Source organism: Mustela lutreola, chromosome 5 (genome assembly GCF_030435805.1).
Source record: "Mustela lutreola isolate mMusLut2 chromosome 5, mMusLut2.pri, whole genome shotgun sequence".
In the NCBI taxonomy this organism is placed as follows: domain Eukaryota; kingdom Metazoa; phylum Chordata; class Mammalia; order Carnivora; family Mustelidae; genus Mustela; species Mustela lutreola.
In genome coordinates this window covers 74,153,428-74,171,316 of record NC_081294.1, presented here as the reverse complement: position 1 = coordinate 74,171,316, position 17,889 = coordinate 74,153,428, and the positions used below count along the sequence as shown (strand labels likewise).

The following is a 17,889-nucleotide window of genomic DNA, read 5'->3' as shown; positions in this document are numbered from 1 at the left end:
TGCTCCTCTCTATTGAGCTAGAACACCCTTGGGTACTTTTGATGACAATAATACGGAAAGTTCAGAGCATCAAGATTTCCTCAAGGAGCTTCACTCGGATTTTTGTTTTTTCTTTTAATCGGTTATTATGTTAAACAATATCAGAACTGACCTTACTTCATTTTTAAAAAATGATTTATTTATTTTAGAGACAGGCAGAGAGAGAGGTCGGGGAAGGACAGAGGAAGAAGGAGAGAGATTTTTTTTTTTTTTAAAGATTTTGTTTATTTATTTGACAGACAGAGATCACAAGCAGGCAGAGAGGCAGGCAGAGAGAGGAGGAAGCAGGCCCCCTGCTGATCAGAGAGCCTGATGCGGGGCTTGATCCCAGGACCCTGAGATCATGACCTGAGCCCAAGCCCCAGGACCCTGAGATCATGACCTGAGCCGAAGGCAGAGGCTTTAACCCACTGAGCCATCCAGGCACCCCAGAAGGAGAGATATTCTTAAGCAGACCCACAGCCCAACACAGAGCCCAGCATGGAGCTCGATCTCACAACTCTGAGATCACAACCAGAGCCACCGACACAGAGAGTCGAGTGCTTAACCACCTGCACCACCCAGATGCCCCAGAAGTGACCTGTCCTTTAAAAAGCCCTTATGGCGCCTGAGTGGCTCAGTTGGTTAAACCACTGCCTTCAGCTCAGGTCATGACCTGTATTGGGCTCCCAACTCCATGGGGAGTCTTCTTCTCCCTCTGACCTTCTCCCCTCTCATGCTCAGTGTCTCTCTCTCTCTGTCTCAAATAAATGAATAAAATCTTTATAAATAAATAAATAAATAAAAAGCCCTGGCCAAAGTTAAGATTCTCTAACACTCTAAGTAGCCCTGATCCCCAGAGTTATGCAAACACTTTAGGGATGGGAGGCAGGGGGGTGGAGAAGGAATTTTAGCAAGGACTGCCTCACTCAGGGGGGCTGGGCTATCTTCTGGAGTGCAGAAATTATGGGTCCCTGGGGACATCCAATCGTAATTGTTTTAATCTTAGTTTGCACAGAAAGAAACAAGTTTCTCAATGATTTATTTATAGTGACATGAAGATGAAAGGGCCAAAGCCGGATTTTCTCAGTCAAGAGGCTTTCAAAAGGGGACCCACCGTTTAGCCTTTGTTCTCTCTCAGTGCTGAAGGCCATAAGCAGCTTGGAGTGGACACAGACCTTAAGACAAGTAGACGGTCGTCACAACTTGTTGATCCACCTGCTTCCCAAGAGAAGTGAGAAATATCAGGTAGCCGTGGTGGGGGGGTGGAGCGGGGACATTGGGTCTGCCAAGGAGAATTCCTGAGCATCTCCCATAAGAGTGAGTACAGACTTCATGTTCCACTGTGACTGTTTATAATGGTATATCTCAGCATCTCCCACATAACTTTTTCCCCGACGCTGGAAGTTCTGAGTACTAAACATCCTCAGCACCCTCCCTCTTTCTACCCAGGGCTCCTCAAGTTGGGTGCTTGTTCCTGCCAGGCAGCCAGAGCATGGAGTCCAGGTGTGGCTACCAGACTCCCTGGCTGGTCTGGGATCCCAGTGCACAAGGCACTGAGGAAAAAGGTCTATCTGGCTAATACATACATTGTTATCTATTCATATTAAGCATGTAATTACTAAGCACTCACTCTGTATGCACTAAGCATGCATTATCTCATTTAATCCCCTAATAAGCACAGGAGGTAGGGATTATTATTTCTGTTTCATAAGTAAGGAAATCAAGACTCTGAATGGCTGAAGACCTTCCCAAAGCCCTACAACTAGTGAGACCTCGAGCACCACCTCTGCCCCAGTGTCTCATCCCAAACCTATTGCTCTCTCCATTCTGTTCCTTTCTTATTTTGTTTATACCAGCTGTGTTTTTCCTCTGACGACAGTCTTAAGGGTAAATCAGATTCATAATAATATGGGCCCACACTCCCTGATTCCAAAACCTGAGGACCAGATAGTTTTCAGAATTGAAACTGTTTGGCCTTCTAGAAAGGGAACACATAGCTCACGTGCTATGAATTACATAATCCCCAGAGCAGGGCCCCGGGGCAGGATTCTATAATGAAATACATTAATATTCTGAAAAAAAAAAATCCACTTGAGCTGTCACACAAAGTAGTCAGGTTTTGCAGCCAAATGAGTCAGCAAATCCTGGGCTTTCAGAACTGTTTGGACCTCAGAATTGTGATAATTCCCTAGTCCTGGTCCCACTTAAAGAAGGGGGGGACTCCCTCCCAAGGGCTTATCTGTGGCCAGGCTGGGCATCTCCAAGAGGGACAGAGGCTTTATGGCCTCCCGGGTCTTGGCCACAGGGCGTTCTCTCGTGTCCTCCACTTGGCTTTTCTGAATGGCCCCAGACAGGCATTTCCCAGTGTGGTCTACAGTCTGAGGCAATTGGGGCCTCCCCCTCAGCAGAACTCACCCTGTACGGTGATCAGAGGGAGGACAGATGCTGGTGGCTGGTGATGACTTCAGAATAGGCTGCCGGAGACGACGGGCCTGGAGACGAGCTGCAATCCACTGTCACAGATGAGTCACCAGTGTCGTCTGGTGGTTTCCCTCAGCTGTTCTGCAAAAGTCACATTAACCCACAGGATACACCCCTGCAGGCCAGCTCAGCCCACAGTTCTCAGGGCCTGTGATGAGGCACACAGTAATTACTCTCCTGCCTCTGTCAAGAGAGTTGAGATTTATCTAAAAAGCCCCTTGGAGAAAGGAGAAGAAGGAACATGTATTGAGTGTTTACTATGTGCCAAGGATTCTGCTAAGCATGTTTTATGGAATATCTAGTTGGATCCTTACAAGAATCTCATGAGGTAGATATACAATTTTTGTATATAGTTATTCCCAGTGCACGGATAGGGAAACTGAGGCCCAGAGAGGTTAGTATACCTTGTCAGGGCACACAACTCACAAGAAGTGAAGCCAATGTTCTGACTCATGTAACTGGCTCTAGAGCCTCATCTTCCATTTAACCAACAGGAGAGTGGAAGCTCTCAACACAGCCATTCACCTTGTCCAGGTTGCCCAGCCCCAGGCAGAGTTGTTTCCAGAAGATTCCAGTCCAGGGCACAATAACACTGACCAAAGCCAAGCCCACAGTTTACTGACTGTGACCAGTCCCCATATGTCTGTCTGTCTATCAGTTTGCCCATCCATCCAATTTGAAGCATGAAGATAGGGAGAAGGCGCAAGACTACCACTCCTTTCCTAGCCTGCTCCCCTGACCTAGTCTAGACCAAGAACTCTCTTCTGCAGCAAAGGGGGCTCACAGAAGAAATGTAAAGACCACCCACCACTTCAAGTGTAGAATTCAGTGGTTTTTAGTGTCATTATAGGGCCGTGTGGCCATCACCACAGTCTAAATTCCAGAAAACTTTCTTTACCCCCAAAAGAAACCCTGTACTCATGAGCAGCCATTCCCTAGTGTCCTTTCCCCTGGGCTTATCAAGCAATGATCTACTTTCTTCTCTGTAAGTTTGCCTCTTCTGGATTTTTCCTATAAACAGAATCATACAGTACGTGTTTTTCTGTAACTGGCTTCTTTCACTTAGTATGATACTTTCATTCATATTGTAGCATGTATCAACACTTCATTCGTTTATTGCTAAATAATATTCTGTTGTGTGGATATATTGCATTTTATTTATCCATCTACCAGTTGATAGACATTTGGGTTGATTCCACTTTTTGGCCATTATGAATAATGCTGCTATCAACATTCATGTAAAAGGTTTTGTGAGAACATGTTTTCATTTCTCTTGGGTATGTACCTAGGAGTAGAATTGCTGGGTCATATATATACACACACACACATACATATACATACATATATATACACATATTATACATACACACACACATACACACACACACATTTTTTTTTGAGAGGATGAGAGAGGGAAGGGAGAGGGACAGAGGGAGAGTGAGGGAGAGAATCTCAAGCAGGCTCCATGCCCAGTGCTGAGTCCGATGCAGGGTTCAATATCATAACCCTGAGATCATGATCTGAGCCGAAATCAAGAGATATTTAACCAACTGAACCACCCAGGTGCCCCTATGTCATATAGTAACTCTATTTAACTTTTTGAGGAACTGCCAAACTGTTTTCCAAAGTGGCTACACCACCTCACATTTCCACCGGCAATATACGAGGGTTCCAATTTCTTTACCTTCTTGTCAGTAATTGATATTTTCTGTCTTTTTAATTATAACCCTCCCAGCAGCTATGTGGTGGTATCTCGTACTTCCCTAATAACTAGTGATGCCTCTTTTCACGTGCTCTTTGGGAACTTGTATATCTTCTTTGGAAATGTCTATTCAAATACTTTGTTTTTTTTTTTTTTTTTAATTGGGTCACTTGTCTTTTTATTGTTAAACTGTCAGTGTTCTTTATATATTCTAGATAGTAGTCCCTTATCTAAGATTTGCAAATATTTTCCTCCATATTGTAGGCTGTCGCTTCATTTTGTCAATGGGTTCGTTTGTACCACAAAAGTTTTAAACTGTGGTCCAAATTGTTTATATTTTGTCACTTGCACTACTGTTATTCTAAGAAACTGCTGCCAAATGCAAGTTCATAAAGATTTATTCCTATATTTCCTTCTGTGAGCTTTACAGCTTTACCATTTCCCTCTAGGTATGACCCATCTTGAGTTAATTTATCAAATAGGGTGTGCAATAAGGTCTCAACTTCATTCTTTTGGTATGTGGATGTACACTTGTCCCAATACCACTTGTTAGAAAGACTCTTCTTTCTCCATTTTATTGTCTTGGCACCTTTGGCAAACACCATTGACCATAAATGTCAGGGTTTATTTCTGGACTCTCCCTTGTATCCCATTGATTGATATCTCTCTCTTAATGCCAGCACCACACTCTGATTACCGTAGACTTGTAGTGAGGAAGTGTGAGTCTTCCAATTTTATTGTTCTTTATCAAGATCATTTCAGCTATTACACATCTTTTGCATTTCCATATGAATTTTAGGATTAGTATGTCAATTTCTGAACCTCTCTCTCCAAAGAAAAAGCCAAATGGGATTTTGAGAGGGGTTGGATTAAATCTATAGATCAATTTGGGGAGTACTGCCACCTTAACATTCATCTTCTGACCTGTGATATGGAATATCTTTAGATCTTTAAAAGTTTCTCTCAACAAGGCTTTGTAGTTGTCAGTGTATAAGTCTTGTGCTTATTCTGTTAAAATCTGCCTAAATATTTGATTTTTCCAAATGGTATTGTAAATGGAATTGTTTTCTTGATTTCATTTTTAGAATGCTCATTGCTAGGATATAGAAATATAATTGATTTCTGTTATTGATCTTGTATCATGAAATCTTGCTAAATTTGTTTATTGGTTCTGATATTTTTTCAATGGGTTCCTTAGGATTTTCTATGTACAAGATCATATCATCTGCCCAGGAGGTATTTTAGTTCTTCTTTCCAATCTGGATGACTTTTATTTCATTTCATTGCCTCATGGCCCCGGCTAGAACCTCTATACCATGTGGAGTGGAAGTAAGAGCAGCCCTCCTTGTCTTGTTCCTGATCTTCGTGGGAAAGCATCTAGCCTTTCACCGTTGAGTGTGATGTTGGCTGTGGACTTTTCATAGATGCCTTGTATCAGGTTGAGGAAATTCCCTTCTATTCTGTTTGTTGAGTGCCGTTATCACCAACCAGTATTACACAGATGTCGGAGAGGAGAGGATGACACCAGTGAGGGCTCTGCCGGTAAGTGAAGCCAGGGGATAGTGGTGGCAGTCCTCCAAGGAGGGGTGAGTACCTGAGAATGGAGGGCTTCTGGATTGCTTATCCTGGGAGACAGCAATCTGAAAAGAGAATGCCTCCTGCCATCTGGCACATGGTGCAGCATAGGGAGCCCCCAAGATGGGCTTGATACATCAAGCCCTTGAGTGGTTCTGATGGAGAAGCCAAGGCTTTCCCAGAGGACAGAGATGGGTCTAGGACTTGACAGAGAAGGCTGTGCATGGACCACAGATCAGATGGCCAAGATCAGAGAGGAATAAAGATGCTTCCCCAGAAGCCACTGTGGAAGGAAGGCCAGACCCCAGGACTAGACAGGAGGAACTCCAGCATAGGATGGAGCACCTCCCAAGAGCCAGGAGTCAGCCTCTCCCTATACCCCAACCCCCCAAAATCTAAGGTCATTCCCAGGAGATGGAGGAGAAGGAGAAAAATCCTGAACTGCCTGCCTTTAACTTGTTTCTGAGTTTTACCATGAAATGGCAAAATTACTTCTTACCGCCATCAGAAGGAATGGAGGGCTGAAAAAAACGAAAAGAAAAATTTTTAAAGTCTTCATATAGGGACTCCTGGGTGGCTCAGTCAGTTAAGTGTCTGCCTTCAGCTCAGGTTATGATCCTGGGGTCCCGGAATCGAGTCCCACATCGGGCTCCTCAGCGGGGAACTGCTCCGCCTGCTTGTGCTCTCTGATAGATAAATAAAATCTTAAAAAAAAAAAAAAAGTCTTCATTTATTTGTTGTACACCAGAGGGTGTCATGGAATCATTCAGCAGACACCGGTGAAGAACACAGAGAGTGCCAGGGTCTGGACTCAACACAGAGAGGATGCAGGGGCATGTCCAGAATGTATGCATGTGGACCCAAGGGCTGGTCCAGGCAGCTGGGAGGCAGGAGGTACAGGGACTGGGGACTGGTGTTACGACTGGCAGCAGAAACTGATCTCAGAGCAAGCTGGCCCCACCACTCTTAGCCATGGGAAAGAGCTAGCGATTCTCCGGATAGTTTTTCTCTCAGGTACTAATGGGCTGGATTCCTCTGCTGGATCAAATGTTTTTTGGAAAGCCCTTTGCTATCAGCCTGACAACAAGGGCACTAGAAGTCAGCATCCTGAAGGGCTGGCATCTATAATTCATTAGACATCCTCAGCATCAGCAAAAACACACCAGTATCTATATCCACCCTACCCCAAGCATGTGCATTGACTGCCCCTTTGGACATCCAAAGGCCCAGGGTCCAGGCACCGGTAGTTCTCGGGTTTCAGCCATAGAGACAAGGTCCAAGGAACACCACTGCAACCACCCTGTGTGGCAAACCACCTGAAATCACAGAGAGGAAGGGCAGTCTAAAGAAACCAGAAAAATCAGATAAGCAATTGCCTTTCCTGCCTTCTCGAATTCCTGTTTTTTACTTTGTAGTTTACAAAACCATGTTTGCAGTTGATTCTTACGAAAGCTCTAGTAGGTAAATAATGGAGCCCCACTGTTAAATCCCCCCTATTTTACAGGTGAGAAAACTGAGGCCCAGACGGGGCAAAAGTGGGCCAAGCTCACCAAGGTAGTTGAGAATAGCCTGGGCCTGGAATACCAGGTGGAATTCCCTCTCACCTGAGGTTCATTCCACTACAGAGAAGTAAAAAGACAATAACAACGTAGATGGTGAGATCTCAAAAACACGAAGAGAAGTGGGACTCAGATACTCTCACCGTGGAGGACCCTGGTCACAAGCTACCAGAAGCTGACATCTGTGGATGGTTCTGTTGACCTTTGCTGCCACCAAGTGGCGATTCTGCAGTTCCTCAGCTTAGAGACCCTTTGAGTGACTGATACAAATATATTTTTTTCTTTTTTCTTTTCTGTAGTGCTGCAGGAGGGAAAAGAGAGATCAAGGAAGGGGAAAGGGGAAAGGAAAATAATCTAAGGATATTTCCCCCACCGGGATTTAAGCTAAGAATGGCAATTAATCTGTATGCCAGCTCTGCAGGCTGGTGGTGGCCACCCAGGGCCCTACACTGGGGATTCTCAGGTGGCATTTAGCGCATCAGGAAAAGGCTCTCTGACTGATTAGGGATGCCTATTGTGGGCACAGAAGTGACAGTGACGTCATGGATCCATGCCACAGGACAGCCAAAGAGCAGTGGCCTTCCCATGTGATTCTAGCAAGAGGGAAACTCAGAATAATGAAACCATCCTGGAAACCAGACTGTGGACAAAATATTTTATTATGTTTCGTTCTCCATGTGACAAAAAGGCCCGAAGAATGCCCATCCCAGCGCGCTCAGCACCACGGCCTCCGAAGTGCCTTACCAGCGCCTGCCACCCAGGTGGCGCCCTTCCTGCCCACCTGGGCCACGAGAAGCCTGGCAGAAACACTGGATTCAGAAATGACCTGAAGAGGTTTTCAGTGTTTTTATCTGACAATGTGGAGACCAGGGAGCTCCTCCTCGAACTCCCAGTGAACACACAGCAGGCACACGGGCAGGGTTGACGTTACCCCGCTTTGGACCCAGCGCCAGGGCAGATTGGAATTAGCTGGTGTCAGTCAGCAGTCCACTGCTCCCTTCGCAGGCAGCTGCTGAGGGGCCCCAGCCAGGAGGTAAGGAACGGAGTACTCAGATCAGGGAAAGAAGGGATTCTGAGGTCTTCTCAGCGCCAATGGCTGAGCACCCACCCAGCCCACAGCATAAGTGGAGAGGAGGCCTTCTTTCTCTTCAGTAAATTCACTCCCATGGGTTTCTAGATGGTTGCCTTCAACAGTAGCACAATGAGGCTGTGGTCAGGTGACATTGGCTCTGGGGGGAAAGGATGAAAAAAATAGCCTTAACCTAACCAGGTTATCAGTCAGCAAGATCTAAGGGTCAACAACCCACTGAGAAAATCATTTCTGTGAAGCAACCATGGGCAGAGGATCACCAGGAGAATAGATGTGAAGGGCGAAGAGATGGTCTGGGTTATTCCTAAATGTTCAAAAAAAGATATTACAAGAAGAATATATCTTCTTTCCTTGAAATTGAATTTCCTAGGAATTGAAAGTAGATCAGTGAGGTTTGGAGCAAGAAGGTCACAGCAGGAGGTAGACCAGAATTATTCCAGGAAGCTTCTGGGACAGCGGATCCTGGTCTGTGGGTAGCGGATGGCCCAGCTGGCATTGTGGGCTTCCAACAAGCTGAAGAGCTGACTGCTGACCCAGGCTGGGACTCTACTTCTTTTCATGGTAGTCTGGTATCTCCCTGTGAACAGATAAAACGAACCACATCCCAAAGCACCACCTCAAGTGGCATTCACTGGGTTTCACACAGTCCTTGGGTCACTCGTATGTGTAATCCTGGGGGACAAATAATGGAGAGGATGAATGAAAAGTAAACGTTCTTCCTCCATGGGAGCTGGTGGGGGGTGAAGGAGAACTCTGCCTCTGCTCGTTGGAAGGAGGCTGTAGGAGTTGCGGGTTGGACTCTGCTCCCTGCAGACACTGGAAACAGTCCCAGCCCATCCACCACCTACATCCAGGGACACAAGAAAGTCACCCTCCCACCCCCTCGCAGGGACCGTGGGGGCTCTGTGGCTCTCTGATATGGATCACCTCTCACCCTGACCCCAGTCTGGACTCCCGAAGGAGCCACTGGTTCCCACGCCTTCAGAGACTGGACGCTGCCGTCACCTAGAGCTTGACTTGGGCATGAACTCGGAGCTACTTGGTAAATTCAAATCCAGGGCTTGATAAAGGGCCTCGGAAGCTGTAACTCCTTGGGTGAGATGATGAGGTCAGGATGAGGCTCCCAAAAGGTCAATGGGGATCCTTCTCTTCCACCAGAGAGCCACAGCCTCCTGTTCCACGCCTGTAGGCCAAGGCCAGCCCCTGCCTGTACCTCGTTGTCCCAGGAGAGGACTTTCAGAAAGAGGAGCTTCCAACTGGGGTGGTCGCTGCTCTGAAAGGCCAAATCCAGGACCATCAGAATTTGGCCTACTAGAAACTTCTTCCTTCCTCCTGAAGTAGTTAATCAACAGGGTGGTGACAAGTGGTTGGGCGTGACAGCTCACGCAAGCGTCCACCTCTCCAGGAGCTGCCAGATCTTGGCTCTCAAGCCACCCTGCTGCTGAATATTTAACCACATAGAAAGACGGTCCTAAGCTCTTAAATAGGAAGAACGAGTAATAAAATAGTGCATAAAATAGGCATTTTATTTTTTTCTGTTTATATTTTCTGTTGTTGTTGTTTTGTTTTTCTATAGTAAAGAGGCACTGATTTTATTACAGGATTTTTTTTAGAAAGCCACTCTCTTCTGGTCACAGGGAGAGTGGCCAGTATCTGAGCACAGCTTTGAGAACCAGACTATTCCTCTGCCTTGCCCCAGACAAAACCCAAGGACAGTAGTGCTTCATACAAGATGTTTAAGTATGCAAAATGTGTGACTCCCCTTTTCCTTTTGTAAGAGAGGGCGAAGAGTCAAGAGAGCCGTGAATGTGGGTGCTTTAGTGAAAAGCTAAAGCATTTGATATAAAGCCGCCGTTCCAGGGCTTGTCCTGGGCTCAGTCTTTTCGGCCTCATCCATCATGCCCTTCCCCTGGGTCTAGGGTCTGGCCCCATTCACACAAGCCAGCAGGTCTTTGCTGCCCCAGGGTCAACAGCAGGGAGGTTTGCTAGACCTTTCTGACGAAGGCCATCCTTCTTGACAGAATTTGCAGTCACCAAGGCCAAAGCAAAATGGTTTCTTGTTGACTAGAAAATTCACGGACTCATTTCCCTTTGTCTTCTCGGGTCTGCAGTTACCACTGTGGAGCCAGAGAAGAAGAAACAGGGAGGAAGAGAAGAGAAGGAGCTGAGGGGATGCCGGAAGTCGATTGTCCATCTTCTCAATGATGTTTCTGAGTGGCCGTCTCCGGGTCAGGTTCCATGCGAGGCACCAGCAATAGAGACGTGAAGAAACAGTCACAGCTCCCCTAGGACTTTCACGCTGGCTGGGGAGTGAGGAAAGTCATCAGGCAGTTATGATGCAAGGAGATGTGGTAGGGGCTGAGCAGGGGCTGCAGGGGAGAGCCTACAGCAGGCACAACTCATCTTGGCTGAGGCATAAGGGCAGGCTTCCTGGAGGAAAAGACTTGTAGACTAAAGCCTGGATGACAAAGAAGAATTGGTGAAGGACAAGGGGGATGCAGTGGGGTGTGACAAGATGGTGTGAGGTTGGGAGAGTTTGTGCAAAGACCCAGAGGCAAGAGTAAGAATGTGATTTTTCAGGATGCTGGTGGTGACGGGGTTGATGACTAAAACTTTACCTAAAGGGCAATGGGGGAGCCACTGAGGACATTTGACGAAGGTAGTCACTTGCTCAGATTTCGTTTTTTAGATCCCTTGGGTTGCAGTGATCTTTTGCAATGAGAGATGAAGAAAGAAAGGGAGTAGGAGGCAGGGACCTGGGGAAAAGGCTGTCCTCCAGGGCTTTGGGAGCCACTGGTGGCTCTCAGACTCATGCTCTGAGTCCAGGAGGGAGGTGGGGAGATGAGGCCTGTGACAGAGAGTGGACAATGTGGTTTAAGTCCTCACTTCTGGGCCTAACCCATTGAATTTGTATAGTACAAATTTGTATAGTACACTTCTCTCCGAGGGCTGCTGACACCACTGGATGGGAAAACAGATAGGTGAGCCCACTATCAACAGGTAAATTCTGTGCCAATCTCAGTTACTGGGCACCTGCTCATTACCAGCCACAGGTGGGCATTTCAGAAGGATCTTCTGATGAAAGAATTGTAGCCATTGTAGCCCCAGAAATGGCAGAGATTAGGAAAAAAATGAATGACAGGGAGGTTTCAGAAAGTCAAGTGTTCATGGCAAAGCAGAGTGTGTCAAGCCCCGGGGAGGTGCAGCTGGCTGGGAAGTAAGGACACTGACCTGGTGCTCAGGGGCTGGGCACGGTGTGGTCCCCACGGATCGCCTTCAGTGAAAGCTCATACCCAAGGAACATGGTGGCGCTCATGGGGAAGCCGCGCACGGTGTTCACCGTGATGCCTCTGAAAAACACCTGTGGCAGGAGGCAGCGTTATCACAGAGGACTGATCCAGACCCCCTGCAGGGCCACCACTGAGGTGTGGAAGAAGGACTGGGGATGTTGGCCACTAGTCCCAGGCTGGACTCCACAGAGCCCAAAGGACCCTGGTGAACCAAAACCACCCCAGATGCCCCAGTCATGCCTCTGCCTTGACCCACATCACCTGTGACAGGCTTTTCCAGCCCAGCCTTGTACATATACACTAAATACTGTGGGCAAATTGTTCACCACAGACACCCACATACACTTGCTTAATTGCTGCTCTTTCTCATGTATATACCCACCTGCACGTGTGTACACACACACACACACACACACACACGCAAGCAAGCACCAAATTCTCTGGAACCTGGATATCCCAGCTCTGCACCGCCCTCACTTTGCAATGGTAGACAGAGCAGCCAGTCAGGACCAACCATTTTGACTGGGTGTCCTCCAAGGGGCAGAGTGGGGAAGAACTCAGGCCACACTTTTAAGACTGTAGAAAAGAAGCGGAGACACAGCTTTGGCATTTAACAGCCGTGTTACTTGGGCAAATGGCGAAGTCTCTGGAACTCAACTTCCCAATGGCAAAATGCGGGTAATGATACTACTGAGCAAATATGGCTGCCGAAGGAATAAACAAGATGCTGCTTTCAAAGTTCTTGTACAGGCCTGCCATGCAGCCAGCATTCCTGGAAAGCTGATGGTCCCCTCACTCTCGTTCTCAGTAGCCATCTTTATACAGAGGGGCAGTCAATCTTCAATCATCAGTATGAGTGCTGAGGGTACTGGCCTGTATTGATGACCTGCTTAACTAGCCATTCATACAAGAACCCTGTATCTGTCTTCCATCCTTTCTGTTGCAAGGGCAGATGATAAGATATCTCACTCCCTCTCTGAATCTTCCTGCCCAGTGCTGGGTAGAAGTTGATCAATGTAATATGATTCCAGCCCTTGCCTGGTTTAAAACCTACCAGGGAAAGATAAGCCCCATGTGGGAATTATTACAATATAGTCTAGAATGTGATGACAATAGATCAGGGCTTTGGGGTAGGGGGAGGTGGGGAGAGCCTGTCCTTGAATGTCTTCCCTGCAAAGAGACAACACATCTAAGGGAAACACTACACAAGCATAAATGATCCAGCAAGTGTCAGGAATATGATGTATACCTAGCTGACTCCTGTATATTTACTAAGTGTAATAAATAGAGCTGGTATGGGAATTTTGGAGAAGCAGAAATCCAGCCCTTGTACATTTCCCTAGTCTTCTTGGCTGTGAAGCACTGTGGTGTGAGGGTAGGTACAGGCCACTGTCACCGGCCAGGGCAGCAAGATGTCTTCCTTCAGGCGAGGCTCCTGCCCCCTAGTACTCTGTGTCAGCCTGCAAGACATAGCCTGGTTATGATGGGCAGAGAATGGCCTTTGTGGGCTTGGGGGGAGTCTTGACCCTCACAGGGAAAGGAGTTGATGGACAAGGATCCCCAAAAGGGAGCAAGTGGCTCAGCTAAACCCAGGACTGATTCAGTCAAGGGGCAAGCAGGACACTTGTAGCATCTAATGTCTAACCTTTCTGGAATTCCCCAGGCTCACCCAGAGTGACTGAATAACAACAAGGAACTGGCCTGAGCTCCAAAAGGAAAATTCCATGCTGGGTGCTCATAAACACTCCCTTGTGGGCCTGCGCTTGGCTCTGCTCTGTGAGGCTGAGCCAGGCAGGGCCTAGATTTGAGTGTGGCCCTCCTCTCCCACAGTGCTGGGCCCTATGGGAACCACAGAACACTCCAGACATATAGACATGACCTCCTTCCAGCAGCCCTGGCCTTCTCTGCTCTGAGGCCCAGAGATGGCAAAGTGCAGACGTGTTGGCTTTTACCCTGAGCTTTTGGAACACAAAACCACCAGAGCTGGTCTCTCCTCATGAAGCCTCGATGGCTCCCCACTTCCCAGGGAAGTCTACATCCTTCCCTGGCCTGCCAAGACCCTTATGCTTGGGCCCTGCACTTTCTCTGGGAAGCCTCTTACACCTGAAATTCTGGGCAAGTTAACAACCTGTCACTCCTCCAAGAAGCCAGCTCTCTTCCACCACTGGGTGTCTTCTGTTCCATCTGCTGGAATGTTCCCCAGGCCTGGCTGTATCCTTTAGCAGTTTTTCCAGGGCCACCCCAAGCTGGACCATGGCCCACTGTCTTCTGTGCACTCAGAATCTCTGCCATCACAGCACTTCTCACACTGTCCCTAACTACCCATCATCTGTCTGAATCCCTGTTACTCTCAGTCAGGGCAGCAGAGCTCTGTGTGGTTTACCTTGGAACCCCCAGCATCTACACATCTGAATCCCCAACATTTACACTTCAGAACCCGCAGCATCTAGTGCTTTCCTTGGCCCAGTGGGCCCTTTATAAATTTTATAAATGAACCAGTGGACGGATGAATGGATGGATGGAATGAACGAATTCCTTGTTGTTAAAAGGGAACAGTCTCTGAGCTTAAAGAGTCTTGCTGAGGTTGGTGGTAGTGGGGGATTCTGAAAGTGGCGGGACAGCCCCGGTCCCCAGATGGCAGAACCAAATGGCAGCCGGCTCTGCTACCTCAGGAAATGGCTCTTTCTACAAATGTTCCTCCTCACCTCTCCTTAGTCTCAAGTTCAGTCTCAAGCCACTGTCACAAACCCCCTCCCAACAGCCACCTCCGTGCAGCTGAAGGATACCCACTCCCTCTTCTGGCCTCCTGATCTCAATGGTAACTCTCCCAATGTGTGCAATGGCCCAAGTAGCCCATGACGAATGTCACGGCAGGAAGAGAACAGACTTCTTTTTTGATTTGGGAATGCCCCCAAAGTCCTAGACTTCTAATTCCCTTTATCAAAAAGGCTGCTTTCCTAGTAATCATGAAGTGAGTTACAAAGAACTGCCAAACTTGGCAGTGATTGGGTACAATCACCATTATTCTATTCCTTCCTCAATCTTTATTCCCACTGAGTTTTCCTTCCATAGGGAGGTGGGGACAGGTTGGCTTACCCTGCCTCAGTGTGCCATGGTACAAACAGTTTGGGAATGGATGCACCACAGAGCCAGCTGTGACAGGAGCCATCTACTGGGCCCCCAGAAAAGCCATTCCTCCTGCTGCTGGGAAGGACTTGGAGACAAGCCAGCTGTACAGGGCTATGAGGGACGTTGCTGTCACGTTTCTCTTTGTGTGTACATGCAAATACATATAAAAACATATATAAATATAACTATCCACATATAAACTTGCACAGAATATGAATGTTTTTGGAATACATTAGAAGAAACTCACAACAGTGATTGCCTTTGAGAGAAGATTGAAGACCAAGGAGGGCCAATTCGGCCTTATATCCTCTTTTACCTTTTGAAACTTCCTTTGTTCATACATTATCTATTTTAAAACCAACTAATAAAAAAATTAAAAATGACTCGCAGTCAGTGAGTGGTTAATCCAAGCTGAATACTGCTACTTCTATCTAAAACCTGTCTCTGAATATAAACTATGGGCCAATGCTACTGAGATTAAGAAATCAATCATCTGACCTCAGTTGCCTTCCAGGACCTTGTTCTTAACAGAGCACAATAATTTTTGGATGAAATAATATAAGCAATATATTAAGACTCTGTAGACTTTATAGGATTAGGACACATTAATATTTTGACACATTAATTTGAGTAACTTGACACATTAATATTTTAATTAAGAGCAGACAAGAATATATAAAATAAAAGAGCATCCTGTTTGACTCTTTCTCACATGTCCCTCTGTACACTTCACAAACTGTGTCTCTACTAAAATAATACAAAAAACAAGTGAGGTGAGAATTCTAGGAAGATGGCAGAATCGAAAATGCCAGCAGTCTCCTTCCTTACCTAGATAAGAGATGCACTGACAGAATCCACCTGATGTAACTATTTTGGAATTCTGGGGCTTGTTAAAGGCTTACAACTTCCAGAAGAAGGTCTGGACAGTAAATCTGGTTAATTTCAGTACATTTAAGCTCATAGCAAGGTAGGAGCTACCCATCCTCCACCCCCAGACCTGTGGCAGCAGGTGCACACATGCTCTAGGAGCAAGCTGCACACACAGCTTGTGGAAGCCAGAGAGAACAATAACGACCCTGTGTTGCAAATATTGGAGATCTGTGTTTTGATCACTGATTGCTGTTTCTGATCACAGAAGTGCAAAGAAGAAAGTAGCCATGGTTGTTTCTTCTACCCCCACTGAGGCAAGTCCTTCCTCCTCTGGCCATTGACCCTTTCCCCTGTCATTTTTCTCTTTCCTTTTTCTCTTTTCTTTTTGGAAGCTAGATGTTAAAGACTAGGACATTCAAAAGCAACTTCATGTATGGGAAAGTTGGAAAGTGACCATGCATTCCCAGAGAAAGGCTCAGAAAAGAACTGAGAAGACCTTAAATTTACACTTTGGGCTGATCTTTGGCAAAAACACAGCCTACAACAATCTGAAAAGTGAAACAATAAACAAAAACAATAACAAAACACACCAGACACTGGGGAAAGAGGGGAGAAATCTGATTTCCAGAATTAACACATAATTAAATTAAATTCATAATTAAAGTCTAATCTTCAATAAAAAATAATAAGGCATAAAACGAAACAAGGAAGTATGGTCCATTCAAAGAAAAAAGTAAATCAAGAGAAACTGTCCCTGAAAAAGACCTGACAGCAGATCAAGCTGACAAGACTTTGGAAGTATCTTAAAGATACTTGAAAAACTAAAGGAAGAGATGAAGAAAGTCCAGAAAATGATACATGAACAAAATGAAAACATCAATATGAAATAAAAAATCTAGAAAGAAACCAGACAAAAATTCTTCAGCTGAAAAGCACAGTAACTGGAATGAAAAATTCACTAAAAGGATTCAAAGGTATATTCGAGCAGGCAGAAAAAAGAATGAGCAAACTTAAAAATAAGACAATGGAAATTACTGCAGTTGAGAAAAACAAAATTGAAGAACAGTGAAAAGAGCCTAGGGGATCTGTGGGAAACTGTCAAGGAAACAAATATACACATTATGGGAGTCCCAAAAGGAGAGGAGAGGACAGAGAATGTCTGGAGTAGTAATAGCCAAAAACTTCCCAAGTTTGGTGAAAGACAGGACTTTAAACATCAGAGAAACTTAATGACTCCAAGTAAAATAAACTCTAAGAAACCCACATCAAGACACATTATAATCAAACTTTTGAAAGCAGCAAGATAGAAGGAGCACATTATATAGAAATAATCCTCAATAGGTTTAATAGCAGATTACTTATCAGACACTTTAGAGACCAGAAGTCAACAGGCAGGCCAACATAGCCAAAGAGCTAAAAGAAAAAATGTCAGTCAAGAATCCTGTATCCAGGAAAACTATGCTTTGAGACTGAAGGTCTTATTCCCAGGTTTACTCCCAGATAAACAAAAGCCGAGGAAGTTCATCACCACTCAGTCTACCCTGCAAGAAATGCTCAAAGGGGCTGTGGAGGGTAAAACGAAACAGCACTAGAGAGTAACCTGAATCTGTATGAAGAAACAAAGAGCTCAGTAAAGGTGAATTAATGATGAGAGTGACATCAGCATAATGACAGTATAAAATGTCCCTATCTTGTCCCCACCCCAACAACATAAATTGGGCATCCATCCACTCACACAGGTGCCTCTGTGGGAGTTCTGGGATCCAGGAGCACATCCCGATGGAAGCAAGAGTCCTGCCTGCCTGTGTATCAGGGGCTGGGCAGAGAGACATCAGTACTGGTAGTGGGAGCTTCAGCAGCCCATGGACTGGCTCTAGCCTATCTCAGCTGCAGTCTGGGAGCATCTGGAGAAAAAGGACTTGGCCAGCGTGTGTGTGTGTGTGTGTGTGTGTGTGTGTGTGTGTTAGAGAGAGAGAGAGAGAGAGAGAGAGGAGAGAGAGTCTGGATGTACTGGAGTGGATAGTGAGCCAAGACTGGAGGGCTGGGGATGAGGCAGCCATGTGAAGAAAGGTCCAGCATCCAGTAGTAACATTAACACTAGTGAAACTACTAACACTAATAGTAAAGCCAAGAACAATGCCTAACTCTTTGTAAATACATTCTATATGTTAT

At 46.1% G+C, this 17,889-nt stretch overlaps 1 protein-coding gene across 9 annotated transcripts in view; it reads right to left on the bottom strand.

The window, feature by feature from the left end:
• Positions 1-9,933: 9,933 nt before the first annotated feature.
• Positions 9,934-17,889, bottom strand: part of SLC25A48 (solute carrier family 25 member 48) — a 198,019-nt gene continuing 190,063 nt past the window's right edge. For 4 of the 9 annotated variants that reach the window (XR_009353915.1, XM_059174631.1, XM_059174632.1 and 1 more), the window contains 2 exons: positions 11,660-11,789; positions 9,934-10,731 (listed from right to left, as the gene is read on the bottom strand). Coding sequence is in view for 5 of the 9 variants with exons in the window: in XM_059174631.1 (XP_059030614.1) it covers positions 11,667-11,789 (123 nt within the window). In the remaining 4 variants the exon portion in view is untranslated. The other 5 variants (XR_009353917.1, XM_059174629.1, XR_009353918.1 and 2 more) reach the window with 4 other exon arrangements.